The sequence below is a fragment of the Ornithodoros turicata genome, chromosome 1 (genome assembly GCF_037126465.1).
Source record: "Ornithodoros turicata isolate Travis chromosome 1, ASM3712646v1, whole genome shotgun sequence".
Classification (NCBI taxonomy): Eukaryota; Metazoa; Arthropoda; class Arachnida; order Ixodida; family Argasidae; genus Ornithodoros; species Ornithodoros turicata.
The window spans coordinates 53,837,756-53,863,688 of NC_088201.1; the positions used below are offsets into that span (position 1 = coordinate 53,837,756).

General features: G+C 45.5%; 1 protein-coding gene across 1 annotated transcript; it reads left to right on the plus strand.

Annotated features, from left to right (window-relative positions):
* The first annotated feature begins 24,775 nt into the window (after positions 1 to 24,775).
* LOC135391954 (uncharacterized) lies at positions 24,776 to 25,173 on the plus strand. Its single transcript, XM_064622573.1, has 2 exons — positions 24,776 to 24,879; positions 24,954 to 25,173. Exons 1-2 carry the CDS (start codon positions 24,776 to 24,778, stop codon positions 25,171 to 25,173), a joined length of 324 nt encoding a protein of 107 aa, XP_064478643.1.
* Positions 25,174 to 25,933: the final 760 nt, after the last annotated feature.

Consider the following 25,933-nt stretch of genomic DNA (forward strand, 5'->3'; position numbering starts at 1 on the left):
ACCGCGTAATGCTCGATTTTTAGCGGTATGCCGCGCATGTTCGTCCAATCAGGTAGTTAACGGAGACTGCATCACGCTCTTGTTTTCTTCCGGCGAGCCACGCAGTCTGTACTTTGCAGCACGTTGACAGCATCGTCAGCGTCGACATCTTGAGAGCCGCGGAAACCGCAGGCGATAGCGGCTGTTGGGAGGCAAGTACTCTTTCTTCCCGTTCAGCGGCAGCCCGCAGGGGGTTTCCGCACATGTGTACAGTTTGGGACAAAAGTTTACGGAACACACTTGCGGCATATTTTTTCTTCGGTGCGACACCTTAGCGGCTGGCGGAAGAGGGTGAGTTCACTGTTTTGGAGGGGTGGAAGGGTGCGCTGTTAGCGACACACAGCTGTAGCTTCCACTTCCCTGACCCACCCAAACGACACCGGAACTACCACTGTGTGTCTCTAACAGTGCACGCTTCCACCCCTCCGAAGTAGTAAATTCACCTGCTACCGCCGGCCGCTCGGGTGTCCCACAGAAGAAAAAGTACGCCGCTCACGTGTTCCGTAAACTTTTGTCCCAACCTGTACTGCATGTGGGTACGGGCCCTTAGAGTGTGCTTGCGGTCAGTGTTGCACGGCCTGTCATGTGCATTTACGAGGCGCTACTATTAGCGCCGCTACCGTATTCGCCAGTTTTTTTCAGTAGTGGAGTAGCGATCGATCGGCTATAGTATCCATTACTCACTCTGTGTGTCCACTCCTGTTCGCTGCTGGTGTCGCCCCAATGGAGAAATGCCACACCCCCGTGTTCCGTGAACTTTTGTCCCAAGCTATACAAATGGCACAAAGGCAATACAGGGTATGCAAATAATATTACAAAATAATATAACAAATATCAACAAAATATATCAACAAAAATATGCAAACAAGATAAAATCATATGCACACACACACACAAAAAAAGATATTGATATTGGTCTCCATGGTAATTTCACGGGAAAACTTTTCTATGTGTATTTTTCTTTTTTGGTAGGATGTGATGGGTGAAGCATTTCTGTCGAGGTTGAATAATTTTAGCTGGCATTGGTCGTCGAATGGGATTCCATTATTGTTTCGCATGAGACATGTAAAATATCTTTAGAGCACAAAACCGACTGGTAGAACGAAATTCTTAAGAAATTTTTGTGTGGCAGACGATGGCATAAATGCAAATGACACGCAGTTCTCGAATTGGGTACGCGCGTGCTTTAGGAAAGAAAGGAAATAAGGAATCACCATTGCGAATTGTGCATTGCGTTCGAGTTCTGGGCATGTGCAGTGAGTAGTACCCTCTTATTGCTTTGGGGCTTCAAAGAGCAAGGGTACCCTCAATTCTAAAGCTGCCCAATATTAATGTCGGAAACGACACCAATTATTTTGGCGGGAACTTGTTCTCAATTTTATGCTGCATGCTGACTAACAGGAGAGATTTAAACAGCCCACTGTCACTAGATCCATTGGACAACGATGTGCCTGAATGCCGAGAATAAGTAGCGGGAAAATAGCGGAAAAGTATTTGCGTTACTTTTCATGGGTGGCAGTATTCCGTTATATTTTCGAATTTGTAGCGACGCTAGTATTGCACTACTTCCGTGCGGGCACAACACTGGTTGCGATAAATGCGGTTCTTCGAAGTCCACGTTATTAGCGGTTCGCTAAAACGTTTCAATTGTGGCATGCACAAAGCTTTAGAACACATTGCGAAGTACATGCAGACAGGTAGCCAAACTCCCATCGGCCCTGCGTCTTCAGAGGGGCACCATAAAGACCGTCAGCTCATCCATCCGTTCGGTGGACCACTAGTATTGTAAACAAATAATAGTAATAATAATAATAATAATTAGAGCGAGGATAAATATGCACTAAAAACTCCCGAAATATGCCATGCAACTATGCACTGAAAATCTTCTAAATATGGAGTAAAAAGCCTCAATGTAATGCTATTCATTCTTCTTGGTACTAAAGAAATGCACGAAATGCCTACTTAAAAAAAAGTGAGTATTTCATTAGCTGATCACACGGTAAAATAAAGCCGCCTTCGTTCTGCAGCACACAACAAAGAATACTTGCGCCACAGGTATAAATCACGGAGCTAAAGGCTTTTCGTTCGTGATTGATAAAATAGCGTAACCGCAGGCTAGCTGGTGGACGAAACTCATGGCGAAACAAGCCTGAGCATGGATAACATGAAAAACACTAACATCCACGTATATGTTCGTCTTTTTCGTGTTGCCCATGCTCAGGCTTGTTTCGTCATGGCTTTGCGTTCGGCATTGCATCATGCTGATTTAGGGAGCCTACATAAGCGACTCTGTCAGGGTGGTGCCACCAGTCCTCCTCAGGTACCCGAGGACGCGGCTGTAGAGTATGTACCACTGCGCCCATACACCATGTTGCAAGCCCATTGGCCTAGACTGCGCGCGCGCTCCGATTGGTCGAGAACGTTTTGAAACCGCATTTTGTAGCGCGCATGTGCGTACAGCGTCCCGGCCGTTTCAGCATAGTTTCGAAATAGCGTGGCCGGCATGTCGTCCTCCTGTGTTCGGTGGTGTCAATCGACAGAACAGTTTGCAGAAATATGTTCGCGGGTTTATTGGTTCGTCCTTGTGAGTCTACGCGTGTTGTGCTGTTTCTGGACACAACTGTTATCCCACGAACAATTTGTCAACTGCGGTACCGGAGTGCTTCATGAGTTGGAGCGTGAAGAACAAGGTCGAGCGCCGTTGGACTTCGAGGACTGTCAACAAAGACAGCATTACGTGCCACACAAGCGCTTTTCGCTTCGCTATAATGGATGCACCGCAGGCAGCGAAAGAAGATGCTCATCATGAAATGGTACGCGCTCATGAGACTGGCTCGGTATTAGGAGTTGAACGGTGTGTTCGTTCTGCTTCATGTTCCAACTTTGTCCCAGTGTGTCAGCAACGCAGTGGGCTTTGTACGCACAGTGCACCCATATATCAGATCTTTGAATTAGTGCTTTGTATCAAATAAATCTTTATTTTACCTTAAAATCGCTTTAGTTATTTTGAATACCGAGTAACGGCGGCAGGCCTAAAATCCAGTAGAAGTCGATGGTAGCCAGGACCGACCGAAAAGCCAGCCAGACATGGAGGCTCCTGATTAGCCGACTGGTTGTGCATAATATCCACCACGTCGCAATTTGATTGGTCGTGTGCCCAGTGTTGTGTGAATTATCTCAAACTATGGGCTGTATGGGGAGCTGTTGGAGCCTGGTGCCACCACTTGCCGCCGGCCGCCATCTTGGTCCCCGTTCCCTAGACGGCGTGGTATTGGCGGCGAGCGCGACCTGCAGGGGGCGCTCTAAAAGTCACGTGATCCGCCGGTGGTGTGGAAACACCGGGATCCGTATCTGCGGTAGTGGCCGTGTTTGATCGTGATTATGCGGTATTGCGCTGTTTTTAACTGCAGGTCGTCATCAGCTACGCTTGGAATCAACTTCCCGAACTATGGCCGAAACACGAAAAGTTTCTAACATCTGGATAATCAAGTTGCGAAACGGAAAGCAAGCGCCAGAAGCACTATGGGGCGTGTTCGTAGCATTTCCCGAAGCGTACATAGGAATGAAATAAAAGGGTAAAGTTCTACTTGGTGGACAGAGAACTTCAACAATATGCAGCTCTTGGTTTCCCGTCCAGATCCGAAACGTGGTTTTCTGAAACGAAATATTGTGCCGTTAAGAAATGTACCCACGCGAATGCTTGACAAGCCTCCATCAAAAAGCCAGCCTGAGAGGAGAAATCGTCATTGTGCTGCACTGTCAGATATGTTTTTGAGCGGTTTTGTTTATTCTGCTATCAATCTTCCTATATGGTGCTTTGCCGTTATCCCACGATACAGCTTACGTGTTACACCCGAAGAAAACTGGTGTCACACCCGTCACACACTCTTAACTCGGTACCCTTTAGTAAAGGGTAAAAAGTCGCAATATTTTACCCTCTATTTCAGAAGCTACCAGGTAACCTCTGAGCAATACGTTTTATAAAAGTTACAAGGAATCCCGCTAATTAGAGGTTACGGCCTTCAATCCAGCACCTGCCCGTAAAGGTTACGCCAACGTGCGGCTTTTTATACAGGATGTTCATTTTTATTCGCAACAGAGTAGCGCTCATTTGGCAGGTGGGTTATGTGAATTTTTGCTGATTAATCGATCCGTAGTTACAAACACATGCGTCAGGAAATGTCGGAAATGTTTGGAACTACGGATGGGTTAATTTGCGAAAATTAACATAACCCACCTGTCAAATGAGCGCTGGTGTGATGCGAATAAAAACAAACGCCCTGTGCGTGGGATATGGACAGACATTTACAGAACACACCAAGGTACCAAAATGAACCAGCAGAAAAGGAGATCTTGAACATATGTATATTACAAAAACAGAAGTCTGTCGAGAGGTGACACATTGTGCACAAGTGCGATTCTGATGTGAGGAGAAACCATGGTCGCTTTACCACGTATGTGGAAAAAAGAACTATCTTCTAAGTGAGAAGCAATGCATAAAAGTGCGAGGAAGCCAGCGAATCAAAACAACTGACCTATGTTTGCTAAGCTGAACAGACCCAACGAAATGGAGAATTGCAGCAGAAAAAAATTTATTCCGCATTCGTGTTGCAGAGGCGAGCGCAAATGGCAATACAGTATTACATAAAACGCACACAACCTTGAGGAATATGAGTGTACAGTAACGCAGGAGACACTACATTACTGGGTTATCAGCGTTGGAGGCGCTCTGGGACGAGTTTGTGAGGTACTTCATTTCGCTGGTGACGGTATGTGAACCTGCATGTGGGATCCTGGGAACAAAAGTTTGGGCAATGAGAGTAACATTTACGGAACCATTCAAATCCGTACAAAGCACAAGGTACAAAGCAGCATAAATGCGGGAAGGCGTTCACTCCGCGATTGAGTCTTAGAATATCGTAAGAATACAAAAAGTAGGAAGCTGCGAATTATATATCTCGATGCACATATCCGCAGCTCGCAAAATGCACACCGGTGTATTGACTTGGCGACCAAGTAAGAGCAGAAAAGTAGCAAGCGTAAGTGGCGTTCATATGCAGGACCGCAAAACGCTTGCCATAATCTCAACAAACATGCGCTAAGAGCTCTTGCTATCAAAATAACGCACGTACCTAGCACAAAATGTACACTTACCCAGTGTATGAAGTGTGTGAATTAGGGCTGCGGTGGTGACGTTCGTTTTCGGTTATATATTCTTTGCAACCTTCGCACTCACTACACTTTCCCCTGAGAACACCGAAAATATCCTTGTTTGCTAGCGACATCTAGCTTTTCCGTTGTTCCTGACGATACTATGATAAACGCGAGGAAAACCACTGATTAAAACAGATTACACTTGTTAACGGACGGACGACGAGCGTTAAGCGTCTCAAGGAAACCGCTCTCTGTGTGGATAGACCTAGACCAGGCTCGGCTACGCAGCGAAATCGGAAATCTTGGTGGTTGCGGCATTGACAATGGTTTTCCACCCTTTAGAAAGAAACATACTACCAGTATTCCAGACTGCGAACTTATAATCTCTGTTCATACAGCATTGATAACATGTAGTCGACGTATAGATGACGCTGAAACAGATAAAAAATAACAGCGTAGGTTCGCAACTGTCGTCTCGAATGGGAGGCTGAAACGCGGCATTATGCTGAAAAACAGAAGGAAAACAAGCGATAAGAAACTAACAAAGAAATTATGGTTGGAGATTTCACTTAGAAGTTACAGTGTCGGAGTAGAGGGTACATTTATAAGTTACAACAAGCTGTTTTTGTTTTTTCCGAGATGTAACTTCTATTCGTGTTGTAAAGACATGACTTTGGTCGCTTTTAACCTCTTAATATACGTTACAGTGGTGTAACCTATAAGAAATCTCGAAATCTACGTCTATATAGAAGTTACATGGTTCTAAAAGTTACAATAAAAGGTACGGGTTTAAGAGTGCATATCTGCAGCTATAGGAATCAAGGTGTTGCACTGCTGTATGGTTTCCAATGTAGAGTAGTTCGTGGACTTATACGTCACGCTGTACAATACAACAATAATAATTTTAATGAAACAAGCAAACACGAATACATACAAGTTCCTGCTTTAGCCTGAACTAAACCACTACACACACACAAGATAACATTACATATGATCACGGATGTCAGCGTTGTACAGGTATGAAATATGCACCACCTCGAGGACTATCACTGTAGTGATAAAGGGGAGCGACAAGCTTGCGCCTCACACAATTGCAGTCCTGTTGGTACTTGATTAAATGAAAACAGATAAAAAAAATTACACCTATTATTACCATAGGAACGTTGATCTGTATCGAATAACTCTGTACTGGCTTCCAATGATCACGATCCTCAAATGTATTGTTACACGTCGCACTCATTCTATGAGGCACCGCTCTTTATCTTTCAATTCAATTCAAATTTTATGGTGCCCATGAGCAACCAGATTGGTCCGAGTAATCCTGCACCGCACCAAATACTTGCCAAGTACGGCAAACAAAACTATGAATGTGACACTGCTCAAGGCCGATAAGAAGGCTTTTTTTGGCACACAAAAATATCCGTATCTGTAAGCTGGTGTGGGCATCGAGAGGGAAACTCTAGAAGGCAAATTCCGTCCGTAACAGCACTGCACCACACGCGCACCTGTGTAGCGCGCGTAAATTTAAACAGGAACATACTCATTACGAATTTAATGTTCATTTGACTCTGCCGTAGCCACGCTTCGCGACAGGCAACGTTCAGGGCTCTCTCTCCGCTGAAGAACATTATAAAACTCAACTAAACGTGCGTTGGCAAGCTGGCGTACGGCGTTGCATTCACACTGCGCAGTTCGCTCCGACGCCGTGCACTCTTAAAAATGAACTTCACCGCATAGCACGCTCTTAGCCAACCATAATCTCGAATGATATCGTTATCTGCCCCGATTTGTTGAAAACGGGAGGCGTACGCCTTTTCTGTGACACTTATGCTGTTCATAATTGTCACAGAAAACGCGTACGCCCCCGTTTTCAACAAATCAGGGCAGATAACGATATCATTTGAGATGATGGTTGGTTAAGAGCGTGCGATGCGGTGAAGTTCATTTTTAAGAGTGTGGGAGGGGAGCCATCGGTCGCGCTCGTCCCCAATAGCGAGCACACACGCTTAGAAACGAACTTCACCGCATAGCACGCTTCTAGCCAACCATCATGTCGAATGATATCTTTATCTGCCCTGATTTGTTAAAACGAGAGGCGTACACCTTTTTTGTGACACTTATGCTGCACATAATTGTCACGAAAACGGCGTACACGCCTCCCATTTTCAACAAATCAGAGCAGATAACGGTATCATTCGAGATGATGGTTAGCTAGGATCATGATATGCGGTGAATTTCATTTCTGCGACGCCCTTCGCGATTCTGTCAAAGCAGGGGACCAACATGGCGGCCGCCTGAGGGATGTCGACTTGAGATGTCACCACCCTAAAGACGGAGTTGCGTATGTAGGCTCCCTATGCTGATGAAAATGCGAGCGCCGCCCTTCTTCGTAACGGTAATGTGGCGAAGGTGAAGCGCGGTCCATCAGCCATGCACGCCGTGGAGGATGGAGTGGCCAGGATACGGGCTGAACACTGTGCCTCACCCCACAGAAACATGGAAACTATTCCATTCCGAGCAGAATTTTCGCGGAAGACGACCTAATGCCGTCTGGAAACCAGCAAAACCATTCATGAAAAAAGAAGTAAGCTCTCGCACCTGAAAATATGGCAAAATATCCACCGTTCGTGCACTTTCATGCGAAATATGCCAAAAGGTACAAAACGTGCACTTATATGCCCCATAGAACCCTTCTGATCGGTCCCAAACCAAGACCAAAAGTGTTTTTTGATCGTCCAGTTACGAAACCATATCGAGAAAATAACAAATAATAATTATGTATTAGTCAGCAACACTACAAACCAAATACAACTCAACAGGCCCGTCTAATCCGAAAAGGTTCTGGTCGAAAGGGCTTGGAGCAGTCACTGGCGTATTGCATTTACGTACAAAATCAAAGCCTAAGTGTAGTCACATCAAAGAACCATAACAGTAAACAGATATAAACCTCATACAAAAATACAAAATTAAATACTGGTTTACAATGTGGACTCATTTCGTGAAGTAGAGCTTCCGCAATCATCTTTTTTTTTTTTTATGGATTACGTCTACACTCTTAAAAATGAACTTCATCGCATAGCACGCTCCTAGCCAACCATCATCTTGAATGATATTGTTATCTGCCCTGATTTGTTGAAAACGGTAGGCGTACGCCTTTTCTGTGACACTTATGCTGTTCATAATTGTCACAGAAAAGGCGTACGCCTCCTGTTTTCAACAAATCAGGACAGATAACGATATCATTCGAGATAATGGTTGGCTAGGAGCGTGCTATGCGGTGAAGTTCATTTTTAAGAGTGTAGTATAGAGAAGAGCTGAGCAGGTAACTTATTAAAGACACTCGGAACATAGCAGCATCTACGGCAGAATCCATAATTTGTGCAAGGAAAGGGCACGACAAAGCTAAACCTCTTGCGTCTGGAGAAACAAATTCTACTATTGGCAACCTTATAAAAAGAATCCCAGCTTTTTTTTTCTTTCTTTACTGGGCATAGCAAGCCGCCGTAGCCCAGGCTAACCTTTCCCTCCTTTTTTTTAAATAATAAACATGTATTCCCCCTTCCCCCCAGCATGCTTGTATATCGTTACGTACTTAAATATAGATTAAATAGGAGGGGAAGCAAAGACTACAAAAAAGGTCCTTAGAATTGGCAAAGGCAGGAATATTGTAGTGGACACTTTTCAGACAAATCCGGAGAATGCTATTCACTCTGTACAGTAGGCATGTGCAGAGGGGAATACGCCCGAATTACCACACACTCTTAAAAATGAACTTCACCGCACAACACGCTCCTAGCCAACCATCATCTCGAATGACATCGTTATCTGCCCTGATTTGCTGACAACGAGAGGCGTACGTCATTTTTGTGGCAATTATGAACAGCAGAAGTGTCACAAAAAAGGCGTACACCTACCGTTTTGAACAAATCCTGGCACATAGCGATATCATTCGAGTAGATGGTTGGCTAGGAGCGTGCTATGCGGTGAAGTTCATTTTTAAGAGTGCATAATTGTATCTAAAATGTGTTTAAACAGTGTGGGACCAGCTTGCTGGAGCAAGCTGGGACAACATAGGACGAGCTTCCTCATCAAACTCGTCCAAACGTCATCTTGGATATTTTCATTCAACCGTACTGATTGACAGGTTTAGTAACGTAAGCCTGTAGCCACCTTAATAAAAGGCACTAGAAGAAATTTATCAAAATTGCTTTTTGTGTGTGAAAAAGTCTCACCTCAAGTTTAAGACTGCTGCCACGATTTTTTTATTCGTTTCTGGCAAAGCATCCCGTGCATACTCACTGAGCGAGAGACACATTTCATTGGAACCTTCCTGCTCGAAGACATCCGTTTGTATATCAAAATGTATACAGAAAATTTAATTACATGTGATCGAATGTGGCTGATGATATTTACAATAGCTAATGAAATGTACAAAGTTAAAAAAAAGTATACAATGATATCTACAGAAAATGATAACACTAACAACCATAAGTTACAAATAAAAGTACTATTGAGACGACAAAGCAGAAAAAAAGACTTTACACTTTAGAAACAGAGGGGGGGGGGGGGGGTGATGGCAGGATAGGCTCGCCGTTGTTGGCCACACAGAAGTGGGCTTTAGAAACAGAACGTCACCGCAATGCACGCTATACGCCAAACATTGCCACACCAGCCATTGATAGAGTTATCGCTTCTGATTTGAAGAGAGAGGGGGGCGTACGCCTTTTTGTGTGAATTTGGATATCACTTATTTGACACAAGGGGGGGGGGGAGTGTCTTACTTGGCTCGGCATTGTTGTCCACACAGGAGTCACGACTATAGCAAAGGAAAATAAATACATAAAAAATAAAACGGATGAAGGGTGGAGGTGCGCAAGAGGTCCGTCGGGGAGTGCAAAGGGCTGAAGTGTCGTTGGGCCAGACCCGCCTCCAGCAGAAAGAGTACAAGGTTCCTTTCTTTAGCGGACCGTTCAGCATAAGAACCACCGGGGTAAAGGATGTCCGCTAGCGTATCCGAACTGGAGTGAGGGAGATGGGCTTCGCGCGCAGAATGGTGTGCTTGGCATTCTCGCAGGATATGCTCGATTGTTTGCTGCTGACAGTGACCGCAGTCGGCCTTCAGAGCCGATCTTGCATAGTTGAGAGTTGGTGAACGCAGCCTATGAAGCATGGTCTGTAGGCCTCGAGAAAGGTATTTTATGGGAAGAAGAAGGCGATGATAGTGCATGATGCCCCGTATCCCAGGAAAAATAATGTGACGCTCTTTAGCTACCGGGGGGGGGGGGGGGGGGTATATGTTTATTAAGAAAGTTTGAGCTAACAATCCACTTGTGGACAATCGAGGAACCTTCCGTCGTCACGCCTAGATATGGACACTTTTTTCAACCCCTCAGTGCTACTGGATATTCCATGGAAAGCAGGCGGAATGCATAGCTTCAATGGAGGGCGGCGAGCCCAGGTTAAGCCACTTTAAGAGTAGGTGTCCCGCAATTCTGGGAATGATTCATTTGCCTGTCGGTGTCGTCCGGGGTTGGTAAACCAGGGCTGCAACTCAGGTGTGCTTATGGACGGTAACTCATCTTCCCTTTCGTTGCCACCAGTACCGACGTGGGACGGAATCCATTGGAAGGCAATATCTCCTCCGGTTAACTAATGTTGATCACACATCGTAGGGCGCTTCTCGAGTCTGTAAGTAGGACTGCCCTGGCAAACCCTCGTACCTTGTCCTGCGTTGAGGACCAAGAGTTCAGCAGTCGTGGAGGATATCTGGTAACGCGATAATCTCCCTTGCCAGGCCACGTTCACTGATGGGACGTAGAACGCGCAAGTAGCACCTCTGGTACGGTCGTCAATAGAGCCATTCGTAAAGGCTAGAGTATGCGTGTGGTAGACATCGTATATCAGAATTTCAACCGCTATACTCTAGCGTCCAGGGGGCTACATTCCCTCTTTTTACGAATGCCTGGAACGTGGAGCGTTGTAGCAGGATACAAACTTCCGCCATGGCGCCGAAGGTAGGCCAGCAGGGTGTCGAGACCATATCTCACTGTGTTATATTTGACAAAAAAGGCATAGACACCACTCTGTCTTCGAATAATTCGTGACAATGGTTGGCACACATCGTGCTACGCGGTGAAGTTCTGTTTTAGAAGTGCTGGCCATGTCACGTCGAGACTGGGAGGCACCCGGGTTCGAATCCCGGTGCCGGCTGTGCTGTCTGGGGGTTTTCCTGGGTTTTCCTCAGACGCTTTCAGGCACATGTCGGCACAGTTCCCTTAGAAGTCGGCCCAGGACGCACATTCCCCCAGGGCGTGAGTCGTGACGTTGCCCACATACGTGAGGCCGACAACGGCAAGCCCTATCGCCACCACCACCATCTGTTTTTAGAGTATATGATAATGCTAAACAGAGCTGAAATAGTTTTTTTTAATCCATCATTGGCGTATACGCATTGTGAAAAAAAAATATAAATAAAGCGTTTCGCACAGTGAACACGTTTTCTGCCACGCACATCGACGTAAACGCAAGGGGCCCAGAAAGGGCAGATCTCGACTTCTAATGGCCGTCTACGGCGCCGGAGGGAAGCGACCAATCCCAGCACAGGAAAATAGCGGCTACGTTGGACAACAGTCCAACTCCGTGCTTGCCGGGAAGCCTCAAACTCGAAGAATGTAACCAATCGGCAGAGTCGATGAGTGAGCGATCGCGGCAAGACACGAAGCGATGCCCATTGCAAAAGGGCACTCGATAGATTCGTTAAAAAAAAAAAAAACTTCTCGGCAGTTTCGTGTTCTGGTTGTACGTTCGGAGTGGTCAGAGGAAAGCAGAGAAGGGACGTACATGCGTCAAGGTCGGCGCAAGAGAGCTGATAAAATGCGGATATCCTCGCTTTACCCACAAACAAGAATTCGTGTCTCTCTCGGCATCCCCTGTTGTGAATCCAAAATGACGTCGAAGTGTGCCATCCCTTGCATTGCTGTGCCTTTGACTAAATTGACTATTATCGGACAAATGTGGCATATTGCGGCGACTGTGAATGTTATAATGTTCCCGAGAAAGTTTGTGTACCGAAAACAAAAAAAAAAAGTTTGTAACATGACATTTTGTTCATGCGGATTTTTTCCACCAATACAATGACTGCGGATGTGCGGATATACTCAGTATCCTCGCGGATGCGGATGCATCTATTTCAACCAGTGCTTTGCAGATGCGGTCGTGGATCTGATATGCGCGGATACCGTGCGGATGCGAGTACTGTCAATCTTAACCGTGCTCACCTCTATCCTACACTTCTCCTGGCGATCGTCATTCATCTCATTAAAAAAATTCAGAGTTCTCATGACCTGCTCCTGTGGATTACTGTGAATGGGAATCGTGACAGCGGGGAACGAAGGAGTGCCTAGCCACATGTATAGAATTTGTACGACTTCATGGTATGCAGGCGTGTGTAGACACCATGGGAAGTTCACGTAACACGGCACTTGGGTTTTTCTTAACTGGAGCGGCCCTCCGCCAGCTATCAGGAAGAAATCGAATAAGAAACTTGTGACCGGCTATTTTATTCATCTCTCATTACGTGTGTCCGCTCCTGTTTGCTGATAGGGTGAAGCTCCAACGTAGAAATGCGACACCGTGGTGTTCCGTAAACTTCTGTCCCAAACTGTACAATAAATACGGGTGCAGTGATGGGAAATGCTTGAGGTACCAAGTACTGAAGTACTACTTTAAGCAAATTGTGTGCTTCGTACTGTACTTTAAGTACTTTTCTTCGGTGCTTTCAAGTAATCGAGTACCCAATTGGCAACACAAATGCAAAACTTGGTTGCAAAATCATTTATCTCGGTTCATCTTAACGAGTCAGCTGTAAACTATCCATGTTTTCTAACTTGCACTTCGCAAAAATGCAGGCTAAAAGCTTTATAAAGGTAACAATCGAAACATAATTAGCTCACCTTTTATCACTACCGAGTATTGAAACGTCCAGCGATACGAACTAACTCCTTTGCCAAGGATTTTGTACTTTACTTTAAGTACATTTGTCGTGTGCTACTTTGTACTGTACCTAAGGTACAACTATATAAGGTACAACTGCTAAGTACTTGGTAATTTAAGCAAAATTTTGAGGTACTTTGCCCATCACTACAACGGTGGCATTTGAAATGTGTCAATCGGCTTTAACACTACAGCATGTGGGAATCGATTCAGACGACGATTGCACTAAGCCAACAGCGCCTTAGGCGTACAATATGACGAGTTCCGCCTCGACAGGGAGCGAAGGGGGGTTCGAGATATTTATATGGCACGTATGGATGGACCTTTAGTACAATAAACACGTGTGCCAATTTAAATGTCTCGGCCAGCTTTAAAATTATAACATGCGAAAACAGAGCCACATGGCGATTGCGCTAAGTCCACGGCGCTTGGGATTGAAAATATTACGAGATCCGCCTTGACAGCGAGCAATGAGGTTCTAGCCACAGGTCTGAAATTTGTACGACTAGTAGGCAGACGTCGGTAGCACATTAAACACGCGTGGTAGTTGAAATGTCTCATCAACTTTACAATTACGACAAGTTAAACTGTGACAACGGAGGGGGCGTGGGTACTGCAGGGATGCAAAAGTCTTAAACCACTTGGGTTGCGCCTCACATTGAACGAGGTTTGGTACGGGTCATGTGTTGGAAAAGAGCCTCATAGGCAAGATGTTTGTTGCGTCGTACAAAAAAAGAAAAAAAGCAAAGAAATGGAAATCATGTAAAGTACTGCAGATCTGCATTGGTCGGCCTCGGCTTGTGTAAGGACGATATCATAGTCAATTTTCGCAAACGTGCTCGAAAAGCTATACAATGCACAGCCTGTTGCTTACCGGCATTTTCATTACTGATCGACGCATGCCAACTGTGCACGGATGCCCCGACTGACAAGAACGGTGAGGCTTGTACGATGTCAACGGTGCGTTGATACTGACCAGTACACTCTAAACCAGGTAACGCATATGTAACGGTAGTACAAGTACCGCTTGGCCAAGAGGTACACATGCGGTACATGCAACGGATAGCGCGCAGCGATTTAGGCCTACCCGTCGGGGTGGTTCCCCTCCTCTACGATATATTAACAGCCCCAGGAAGCTACAGTGTACGATAAATATCACAAACAAATACCTTTATTCGAAAATTACATCCATTTCAGGGGTGATGCTTGTCCATCGCTAGCGTGCATTGTCATGATGCACAAACGCCGAACACACGGGGCACAACGTATATGGATGAACGCTGACCACTGCATCTCTCCTTCACCATTGCAGCTGCTCTGTGGTCACGCTTCTTTATCTCTTCCACACCTTTGGATTGCTGTTCTTCCCCAACTTCCGTTTCTTCCGCAGAACGTAACACCAACCACAGATGATGATTGACTCACCCATTTACGACATCGCCTGGACGTAGGAGAAAATACAAGGTAAAAAAATTCAACAACCGCCTGCCTGAAAAACATGCCCACTTCACTGTTAGAAAAAAAGGTATTATGGTATTCGTATTAATAAGGTATAATAATGTGCTCTTATACCTCTTTTATACCTTCTGCTTCAGATATATACCTTTGGAGGGTATAGAAGAGGTACAAATTTCCTATTTATACCTCCAACCCTTCTCAAGGGTATGAAAGAGGTATAAAGGAGGGCTAACGTACCATATTTATACCTCATCACGATGTTTTCATATCCAGTATACCAGCAATAGATCACCATGCAGGCTATGCCTTTCACGGATACGATGACGCTGCTTATACCTTCTGTTTCTTTATACCTTTACTTCCGCAACGTGCTGTATCACATCATCATTATTTTTTTCTTGAGACGGTGTAAGCTACGTTAAACGGATATTTAACTAGGAAACACACACATCAGTAGAGTACTATCTAAATCCACATGGATAGTTTATGGCTGCATAAAATATTCATTGCTGGAATGTTGAATCTAGATGTCCTCACCCCTAGGATTGCGTACTAGACGAAAGCTGCTCCACAGTTTGTCAAGTCGCCACCAGTATATGGGGTAACTTCGCCAATAATCCGGGCGGTTACCGTGGCACAGGGAGCTTCTCAATGAAGACTACTGAGGGAAGCTCGCATGTTTTCTGTGGTGGGTAGTCCCCTTGGACTACCCAAATCCCAGAGCAAGAGGGTTGGCACGCCCCCACCCTCTCCTGTGCCACCATCATTTTTCCCTCCCCTCTCTCACCCTCCCCTCTTTTCCCTCCCCTGGGTGCACCAAGCCGCCACTTCAGAGCAGGCTGACTGCACCTTCCCCCTACATCACGCCCCCCCCCCCCACCAGTATATCAGCATATGTTGCTCTGTAAATGTCTCGTGATACATCGTGATACACACTTGATGACTGCGCAGAGCGATCTTGCTCCTTGAACATTTTCTTTAGATTTCAACTCCGCATTTTTTTTAGATGCGGAGTAATGTGCACAAGGTTTTCGTCCTACTTCACAACCATATGCGTTTGCGTGTGTTAGTAGTACGTGCGTGCGTGTATGTCAAAAACTTTTCTTCCCTCGAAAGGTAATTTTTCTAGTTCCTTTCTCTAAAAATACCTATGCCTAGCTGTCATGTAACACCATGATGGTACTCGTGCAGACCTTCACAGGGGTATAGAGCTATACCCCTAAAGGTATGGCATATAGCCCTTTGTTGAGGACTATTTTTTTATACCTGTAACCGGGGTATAAAATAATACCTAAGAAGGGCTAAGTTATTGAGCAGGCGATCTATACCTCTAAAGGTATAGATTTTTCTCTGAGTGAATTGCTTGTGTAATCCAGGTATCAAGTGCAATCTAGGCTTCTCTAATTCACGCATCAACGTTCGTGCATGAAGCGCAAAGTTCGTTGTCTCCGTCCCTCAGTCGTTGTGTCCAGCCTGCCGGTGATTAGGAGCACTGGGAATCAGAGCGAAGGTGAACGAAAATGCGTCGTGCAGACGAATAATTACTTCCTAGATATAATACGCACCTTAAATGACTCGAATCTTGAAAGTGTCGAACGAGTTTCTTCAAAGACCGAGCAGACTCGTCCTCGCTCCCCGACGTTTCAAAACAAACTGATCTGCCAGCGGTTGCAAGAAACGCATTCTTCCCAAACGTGCGATCCCTCACGGTCACGGGTTCTAGATATTGCACTTCTTTGATAGAATGATAGTGCTGATCTATTACGCCACTGCTGCATAAGGAAATTTATTGACTGGTATTCGAAATATTTTTGCAGTGCATGGAGATGGTGAGGAGGCGTTCGTACTCATGCGCCGGAAACACGCGGTACACGTGAGGTACAGCTGCTATAGACCGCGCTTAAAAGGTATGTAGCCGGTACGGATGGGTCTCGGAGCCCTTGTACCGCTTGAATTTCGCAGTAGTCGCGAACTGTACCTGCTGGTTGAGGACTGTACCTCATGTGTACCGCTTGGCTCAGATGCGGGTCCTTTTTCATGCGGTACATATCGCGTGCCGAATTTAGAGTGTAGTCTTGCCTTCCACAACGCCAGCGATGCCAAAATGTGTCACTGCCATGGACAAACCGCCTCGAAAACTAGCGGCGTCCATTTAACTAAACACCTCGAAAACGCCGACCGTTGCACGCAATGTGATGTAACCCAACTTGCAACAAGTGTGGTGTACTTGCCAACGTAGAGCACACACTCCTCCGCTGTCGGATATATAAAAACGAGACGCGTACACTGCAATCACATGCACACTGCAATCACAATACAATGCACACTGCCGAGGGTGGCAAGCTTTGATTGCAGTGTTCAACCTGTTGTGCATCCTCGGCCCTTGGGACACCGCGGCCCACTCCAGGGCGGCTTTACGTCATGTAGTTGTCTTTTTCTACTTTCTTTTTTGTAGAAGACTGGCCTAATGGACTCATTGTGACCCCGACAGCGCCCTCGAGCATTGCCACCATCACGATCAGGATCGTCATCGCCACCACGATCATCATCCTCATCTCTCATATTCCACATTTTTTCGCGAGGCACTCAGCAAACAAAACGGAGAAAAACGTCTTTTTAACAAACTAACTTCTTCGAAGAAAAAAAAAAAACAGAGCGAACATGCGCCATCTTGTTTCCTCGACACGCTACCCACGCGCACGCGCACTTTAACGCACGATGCCATCTATTGTGCGCGGGTGAAATGTTCCTTTCGTTTACAAGCAGCAGTTGACAGCTTTGAGCTCACCTTGACATCTTCGGAACCATCTGGTGGACAATACATGGAATATCGCAGAACAATCATACACGCTTCTCTATCCCACAGCGAGCATTACGTTAGCCGTCTTTGATCCTCAAATGAGGATGGTACCGGTGTGGTGCGGAAACAAGATGGCGCTCCTGCTCTCCCTTGGAACTCAGTGTCGATACTCTGAAGCGAAGCTTATTTAGTGACTCTAGCCACGACCTTCTCTTCAGCTCCCCGCGGGTACCGCACGCGTTTGACGTCGGCTGTCAAAGGGGTGATTCCCTTTGTCGTTTTGCTGAGCTCACTTGGGGGCTTAATCACTTCCATCGTTCGCGAGCCAACGAGGGGCGGAGCGCTCGTTAACACGAACACGTGACACGTTTCACGTGACGCGCTTTTTTCGTTAACGGGACAAAGGCGTAATCTCTTGCTCGCGTAACGACCGACGGTGTCGTCTGCCTAACGAATGTGTTCACGTGCTCACAGGCTTCATCGCCTACATGGCTCATGATCTACCGAGGCGCGAGCCACTCGGGAGCTCGAGCACGTGGTGTATGACGCGCTCTTTTCGTTAAAGTGACAGGGGCGTAATCTCTCGGTCCAGTTACGATCAAATTAGTGTGATAACAGTGGTCTACCCACTCGTTAGAATGTGAAACATCTTCATTTGGAGATTTGCAGAAACGAACATGTATTGCTCCACGACAGTGTACAGAATGACATGCTCCCCGGCCCTTTCATCATATTTACACCAGTGGTTACATGAGGGCTGTGAGATATTCTCGAGAAGATGTAGATGAAGACGAGAAAGAAGACGAAGAAGTGACAACGACAAGCCATAGACAAACCATTGACAAACCATGCGAGCTATCCAAACAAAATTAAACAACCTCATTGGTGGACAAGATTACAGCCTCGTTGGCAGCTGTAGTTCGTTCAGGGCGGTGACATCACAACACGTAACGGCTCGTTACGAGCACGATAGCCTCAACGAAGAAGCTAAACGAGGAGCAGGGATTGTGCCACAGCAGGGCGTCGATAAGTTTCTTCGTTTCGTTATTCGTAACGACACGCTGACGTTGAAGCTGCCCAAGAAAGATGGCGGAGTGATTCTTCGCTTGGGCGATCACACAAGCAGCTAACTGTGCCGCATGGACGTAATGGCGTCAGGATGCCTTTCAACTGCACGAGACAGATTCTGTAAAGTTCCTCCGTCCGCCAAGAAACGCTCTCCGCACCGTTTGTGTGGGCATGCGACCGTGTACTTCACTCCGTCTTGATAGCTACGGGCGTTGTGATGAACAACAAAGGCGAAATGGATGCATATAGTAGTGTTCGAATTGTTCTCTTTAATAGTACATTGCGGACATAGTGTTGATGTAGCAATGAAAGGAAGAGCAAAGGATTCTGTGGATTTTCTGAGGTCGATTGTCTTGAATAGTTTCATCACATTCTCTTGCTTCGCGCTGCATGAAATTAAAGCAGTTCACTGACGTTCTGTTCAAGCTCACTAGAAAACTGTTGCACTGCGAATTTATTTTATTTTATGCGTCAGGATGCCTTTCAACTGGACCAGATAGATTTTGTAAAGTTGTTCCGTCCGGGAAGAAATGCTGTTCGCACTGTTTATGAAGCCTGACTAAGGCTGCGCGTTGTACTTTCATGCTTGAAGAAAAAGTTACATAAAGTTAATGAAATAAGTGTACACCTTGAGGAGAACTGGCAGCCTCGTCCTCTTTCTTCTTTTGATAATTCTGATACCACTACGTCTTTCCTTTCTGGTCTCGGACTCCCACGTGAACTAGAACTCAGTACACACTAGTTCTCGTATCATACTTAAGACCGTTCTCACCCGACACCATCGTCAGGGTAGGAAAATTATTTAAATTTTTTTGCGTATAGCTCAACGATTATACTTACAGTGATGTACATGTTTGTTAATTATTCTCACACGACTAGCGAGCCATATATTGAGACGGGAAGAAAAAGAAGATGACGAACGAGCCTGGGAACGAACATTGGTACGCAATGAGCATGTATTGGCGAATTCGGGTGGTCATTTCAGAGCAACTTTTTTTGCCAGATCTCGAGCAGTCATGTTCGCTTGGTCAAAATGAAGCAAATCTCGCATGTTCGCTTGGCGCTTTCCGAGCGCTCGGAATTTGCTAGCTAGCACTTTTTTTTGCCCGGTCTCAAAACGATCGAGCAGCAGATTGCTCAACTGTATCCGGTGTCCTCACATCCGCACTGCAACGGTGGCGAGTGCCCTCATTGGCCCGCATGTTGAAATCACGTGGTTTAGCAGACGACAGAGCTCAAAGACTTGCGACCGCGACGCCCCTAGCGTGATCCAAGTGCCTAAACCGCTAGATTCCTAGCAGTCATGTTCGGGTGGCAACGGTCACGTGATCCAGCTCGGTCGCCGACCTAGCAATTTCCGAGCGCTCGGCCGTTTTGCTACGAAATGACCACCCGAATTCGCTATATGAGAGCACGAGAATGCGAGCTATCGGAACAAATGAAACAGTCCTATTGGTCAGAGAAGATCACTGTTAGAAAAAAAGGTATTAATAAGGTATAATAATGTGCTCTTATACCTCTTTTGCACCTTCTGCTTCAGATATATACCTTTTGAGGGTATAGAAGAGGTACAAATTTCCTATTTATACCTCCAACCCTTCTCAAGGGTGTGAAAGAGGTATAAAGGAGGGCTAACGTACCATATTTATACCTCATCACCACGCGTTCATATCCAGTACCAGGAATAGATCACCAGGCTATGCCTTTATATAGATGAGGCTGCTTACACGTTCTGTTTCTTTATACCTTTATGGTTTTTTATACCTTTACTTCCGCAACTTGCTGTATTACATCATTATTATTTTTTCTTGAGACGGTATCAGCTAAGTGAAACGGATATTTAACTAAGAAACACAGACATCAGTACAGTACTATCTAAATCCACATGCTTGGTTTATGGCTGCATAAAATCTTCATTGCTGGAATGTTGAATCTAGATGTCCTCACCCTTAGGGTTGCGTACCAGACGAAAGCTGCTCCACAGTTTGTCAAGTCGCCATCAGTATATCAGTATATGTTGATCTGTAAATGTCTATCTCGCGATACATCGTGATACACACTTGATGACTGCGCAGAGCGATCTTGCTCCTTGAAAATTTTCTTTAGATTTCAACTCCACATTTTTTTTATTTATTTTTAGATGCGGAGTAATGTGCACGAGGTTTTCGTCCTGCTTCACAACCATATGCGTTTGCGTGTGTTTTTAGTACGCGCGTGTGTGTGCGTATGGAGTCAAAAACTTTTCTTTCCTCCAAAGGTGATTTTTCTAGTTCCCTCCCCTAAAAATACCTATGCCTAGGTGTGATGTAACACCCTGATGGTACTCATGCAGTCCCTTTGTTGAGGACTATTTTTTATACAGTGTCTGTAACCGAGGTATAAAATAATACCTAAGAAGGGCTAAGTTATTGAGCAGGTGATCTATACCTCTAAAGGTATAGATTTTTCTCTGAGTGATGCAGCCTCGCTGCTAGCCTGCTCTTCGCTCAGGGCGGTGACATCACAACACGTGAGCGTTCGCAACGTGCAAAATAACCACAAAGAAGAAGCATCACGAGGAGCACAGACTGCGACCACGCAAAGCGTCGAGGAAGTTGCTCATTTCGTTAGCCTGAACGACTCGTTCAGCTGTCTCGTGCCGTTAAGTTGAACGTGTGAAACGATTAAGCCCCCTGACTCGTTTGCGTTGCCAAAAGCGTGGAGTTAGAGTCGATTCGTGTACACAGCACTACAGGCTACAGCTCGAGATTGTCTCAAGTAAAGTGCAGGACTCGCCTGTGGAGGTATTAAAGGCAACAGCTCGAAATGCCTAAGTTTGTGTTTAAAAGAAGGCATCGTGCCTTGAAAAATAGAATGGTTCCGGCTACGAGCAATGCGGAGCGTTGCCGGCTCTATCCTGTGATAAAGAAAGCAGAACGGGAAGACAAGCAAAGACCAGGACTGCAGACTCCGTCCACTTCGGGGTCCCCGGCAACGAGCAGCGCTGTTCGTTCCCCATCTAACGACAGTCGTTGGCAACCTCCGGACATGACGGTACTTTCACCCCGAACAAGTTCAGGCATGCTTGTAGCGTATATGCCTTCAACGTCGATGTATCCAAGAGTACACCACTGTTGGGAGTATATGAACAGGGAGTTCGGTTTGAGATATACACGTAGAGACCCCGCTGACTACGCTTGTAAATACTCGAATAGATTTGACATATGTGAGGTCTTTGAATGTGAGTAACATGCCTTACGTAAGCTACTTCAGCTACTATCCCCCAATGCTGCACAAGCTAATGTTTAAGAGTTGAGTGCTGTCTTACATGCTATGTGTCCGGCGCCGTGCCGGGCTCGGGCCAACATAGCATGCTTCCGTGAGCCCGGTCGGGCCAGGTCAGGCAGGCAATATCAAGTTCTAGCAGATCGGAAGGTGTTCACGATAACGGTTCCGAAAATGTGATAAGCCAATCGCCCCGTTGCTTTGAAGCGAGTGCTATTATACATTACTGCGAGGTTGGATTTGATAACTCCCTTTATATTTTATTGCTTGACTGTCTGTTTTGAAAACCTCGAATGTATCAATGTGTAACGGACTCAGTTCATACTTAAAAGCGCTAAACCTTCATTGTTCTTAGGCAATTGAGGTTTTTGTGCTGTCCTTTCTTCTGTGTTCCAGCCTGAGAACATCAATTTCCATCGTAAGCCTTACAAACAAGGACGACGGTACGGACAATAGCACACCACAAAGCGTTAGTTTCAACAGCTTTATTGACAGAGCAACAGTTGTTCGGTGTGTTGTTGTCCCTGTCGTCGTCCTTCTTTGTAAGGCTTAGCGCGTTTAATCATGAACTCAGTGATTCACCAACAGGTGCAAATGGCACCATCTGGTCGGGGCCGGTCCGCGACATTGTTTTACGCGCACGGGCCGGGCCGGGCCGAAAAAGTCGGCCAGTGCAGATCTCTATGCCAGACTACCAACATATGAAGACATCCATCGTCTCAGGTGTAAAACCGATGTTAAACACAGACGTTAAAGCCTTGGACAATTTTTTTACCTCCCACTGATGGATCGTAGCGGGTAACTCGTATCGGTAAAACAACTCATCAGTTATAATCAAAAAGAACATTGCACGCGAGAAGCGAATTTATTTTTCGCGAACGTGTTTATGGGGCCAACAATACCCAAAAGACGTGAAGTTGTTTCCTATACGCAAAAAATAGCGCGTCTTCTACTGCACTTAAAACACTCGAAGAAAACCCTGCTATCAGAAAGCATATAAGTAAAACTCGGCGTCCCCTAATTACTTCCGGATGGGGCGCCTTGAAAGACCGATACACAGTTAACGAAGTGTGCCTTATTCATGAACCCCGCTCAAGGAAAAATAAAACGGAAGAAACTTCATGCTGTGTGTGTGTGTATGTTGGGTGGTGGGGGAGGATGTCCACTCGAGGTACCTTCGCGAGGACGGCGTGCGTTCCTAGGACAAAGTTAATTTGCAGAGCAGAAGCCCCTGAAACCATCGTTCCATTGGCCGCAGTTAATTCTCATCTTCCCCCTGTCAGACGCAAACACCGCAGGAAGGCAATTAGAAGGCAACTTCTTCAGATCTCGGGCTCAAAGGGGCACAGAACAAAAACGAGGGTCGTGTATTGTTCGCATTCTAATGTGTTTCTTGAGAGTCAGTTCTCTTTCCAAGACAAACATTCCCTTCAGATTGCGTCGAGGTATCGTTATTACAAATACGTTCATTTGAAGCTAGTCGAGAACATTCACAATAAAATAATGAGTCTGCGAGATGGGAAACAGGATTTCGTTGCTACACTGCTACGCATATGTATCGTTTATCTGAGGACACTATCACTGTTAGAAGAAAAGGTATAAATCAGGTCTACAGTACGACATTTATACCTCATTGCCGCTGTCTATACACTGTTCAAACCACGTGTAAGGTATAGATCACTGAGCCTATACCTTCCACGGCAGCTGGGGGTATAATAAAGTGCTTCTCTATTGCGTTTATACAGGTCCCGACAAAAGTTTACGGAACACGCGAGCAGTGTATTTTCTCCTCGGTACGACACCCTAGCGGCAAGCGGAAGCTGGCGAAATCAGGCCAGTTCAGTGCCTAAGAGGGGTGGACGACTGCGCTCTTAGCGACACACAGCGGTAGTTTCGGTATGATTACTGTTGTATGTGCCAGCGAAGCGAGTTGGATTTAACTGTTGTGCTCGTCAACAACTCGTGACTCACGCCAGTTGTTTATTAATCAACCAATTATCAATGTCAGCGTCAATTGTTTATCAGCTCGTCACGCGTCGTCCATACTAAAGCAACTGTTTACCGGATACCTTTCTTTCTCTTGTCTACATATCATGGCTTTCCAATAAAAGCAATACACCGTAAAGTGTTGCCACTATGATTCATCCTTGTTATCACCATGATAGCGGCGCGCTCCCTGTCTCAACAATCGTTGAATCGCGTGTTGTTGGCGAGCACAACAGTAAAATCCAACTCACTTTGCGGGCACATACAACAGTAATCATACCGAAACTACCGCTGTGTGTCGCTAAGAGCGCAGTCGTCCACCCCTCTGAGGCAGTGAACTGGCCTGATTTCGCCACCTTCCGCTTGCCGCTAGGGTGTCCTACCGAGGAGAAAATACACCGCTCGCGTGTTCCGTAAACTTTTGTCGGGACCTGTAACTTCAGCGTTTTGTATACCCTCTCTTCCGCAACATGTGGGATCACATTAATTCGTGACGGCGACAATATCATCTCAGTTAAACAATAAGTTAACTTAAAAACATAATCAGTAATACAGTAGCATTCTAATAAGGTTGGGCAGTGACATCTGGAAGCCTATTATTTGTTCCCAAAATGAATAAACCTACACGCCCTCACTTCTTAAAGGGACCGAAAAGTGAATATAAACCTATCGAAACTTTATGTTCAGTGAAAAGCTTGAACCTTCTAAAGTTCAAATGTGAAAGAACTCCGCTGAAATCGTTGTAGTTTTTTTTAATCGAATTTTCGATGATTGCATGTCTAGGTACCTAGTAGGAAACCGGGAGTCTCTCAACAATGTCATCACACCGCGCCATCTGTCGAGGACGCATGTAATACGCGCGCTGCCACTCGCTAATCCGGTGAAAACGAAAGTGGCTGTGAGCGTCTAAAACCACTTTCTACGTCGAAAATGTCGAGTCTCCCGAACCTAAGTGCGCTAGAACTCAGCATTCTAGAACTATCGCGCACACAGAACTTCTGTTCGTACGATAACATGCCGGAAAGTGTGTGCGTCGCAGCAGAAGATTTATCGTCCCCAGATATACCGGAGTCACCGCCGTCCTCACCAGGATTTGATCGTGCCGGGAACGCGGACTGGTTAGTGAAATTTATATGTATTTGGGAGAAGCACTTGTGTAAGGTGAAACAAGCGCTGTTTTTTCGTTGTGCAGGTGTTCTTGCGGGAAGTGCAAACAGATGGATACCGCGGACGAGTGTTTGTGCTGCCGGGAGGTAGAGAACTTCTGTAAAAAGCAGACGGTCAACTGCATTACAGACAACGAATATTTCGAGATACTCTGCCTCGACACCGAAGTTCTACGAGTGTCTTTTACATACATCCGAGATACTGAAGAGTATGGCAACATACGTGACAGCGCCGTGAACAAGTGAGTGTTTATGCGCTACTTGAACGGCAAACTGAATGGAAAAACCTTATTTCTGCAGGAAATTCCGTTATATCGCCTATCGCCAATTCAAAAGGTGGATATGGGGTGGTCTGGGAAAGCACCATAGGAAGATTCTTCCTGCCTGCGTCGTGCATGCGATTAGGGATGCTTTTCCATCAGATGTGTATAAGGGCTTTGAACCTGCACACTTGTAAAAATGTATATTGATGCCTGCAAATTTTAATTTCTTGCTTGCTGCGAATTTTTTCATTGCTTTTTCCTTTCAGGTAGTCAGACAATATTGTAATTATTATGTTTGTGCATGGATGCCTGGGGGCATATCTATTTGTACATTAGTGTACTCATGTCTTGTATATATGGAGAGTAAATAACATAATTTTTATCATTGTACTTCACCTGAACTGTGTTTATAATTTTTTTATATACTAGAGATTGACCAGGTTTGCAAATGCTAATTAACGGTTAATAACACTTAACTTGATCTCACTAAAAGGAGCACTTGTAACTGATCCATTATCATATGACCAACTAACATTTGTAGAGAAAGTCCTTAGTGCTGACTTAAATGGTATAGCACCCCTTCATCTTAGTTCACAGTTAACCATGCAGCATCGGTGTCGGCAAGAGTACTTCAAAATGGCTACATAATTTATTATGCAGTAACAGGCACACACTATGTTTGCAATGCTACTTTTTAAGATGAAATTCACTTTTCTGCACACAGTTTTCGATTCGCCACCATT

What these genes read in the sequence shown, in the direction of transcription:
- LOC135391954 (XM_064622573.1), top strand. Translation starts at nt 24,776, where the DNA reads ATGCCGGAAAGTGTGTGCGTCGCAGCAGAAGATTTATCGTCCCCAGAT. An exon ending in CGTGCCGGGAACGCGGACTG is followed by an intron (nt 24,880 to 24,953) that starts GTTAGTGAAATT and finishes TTCGTTGTGCAG; the next exon opens with GTGTTCTTGCGGGAAGTGCA.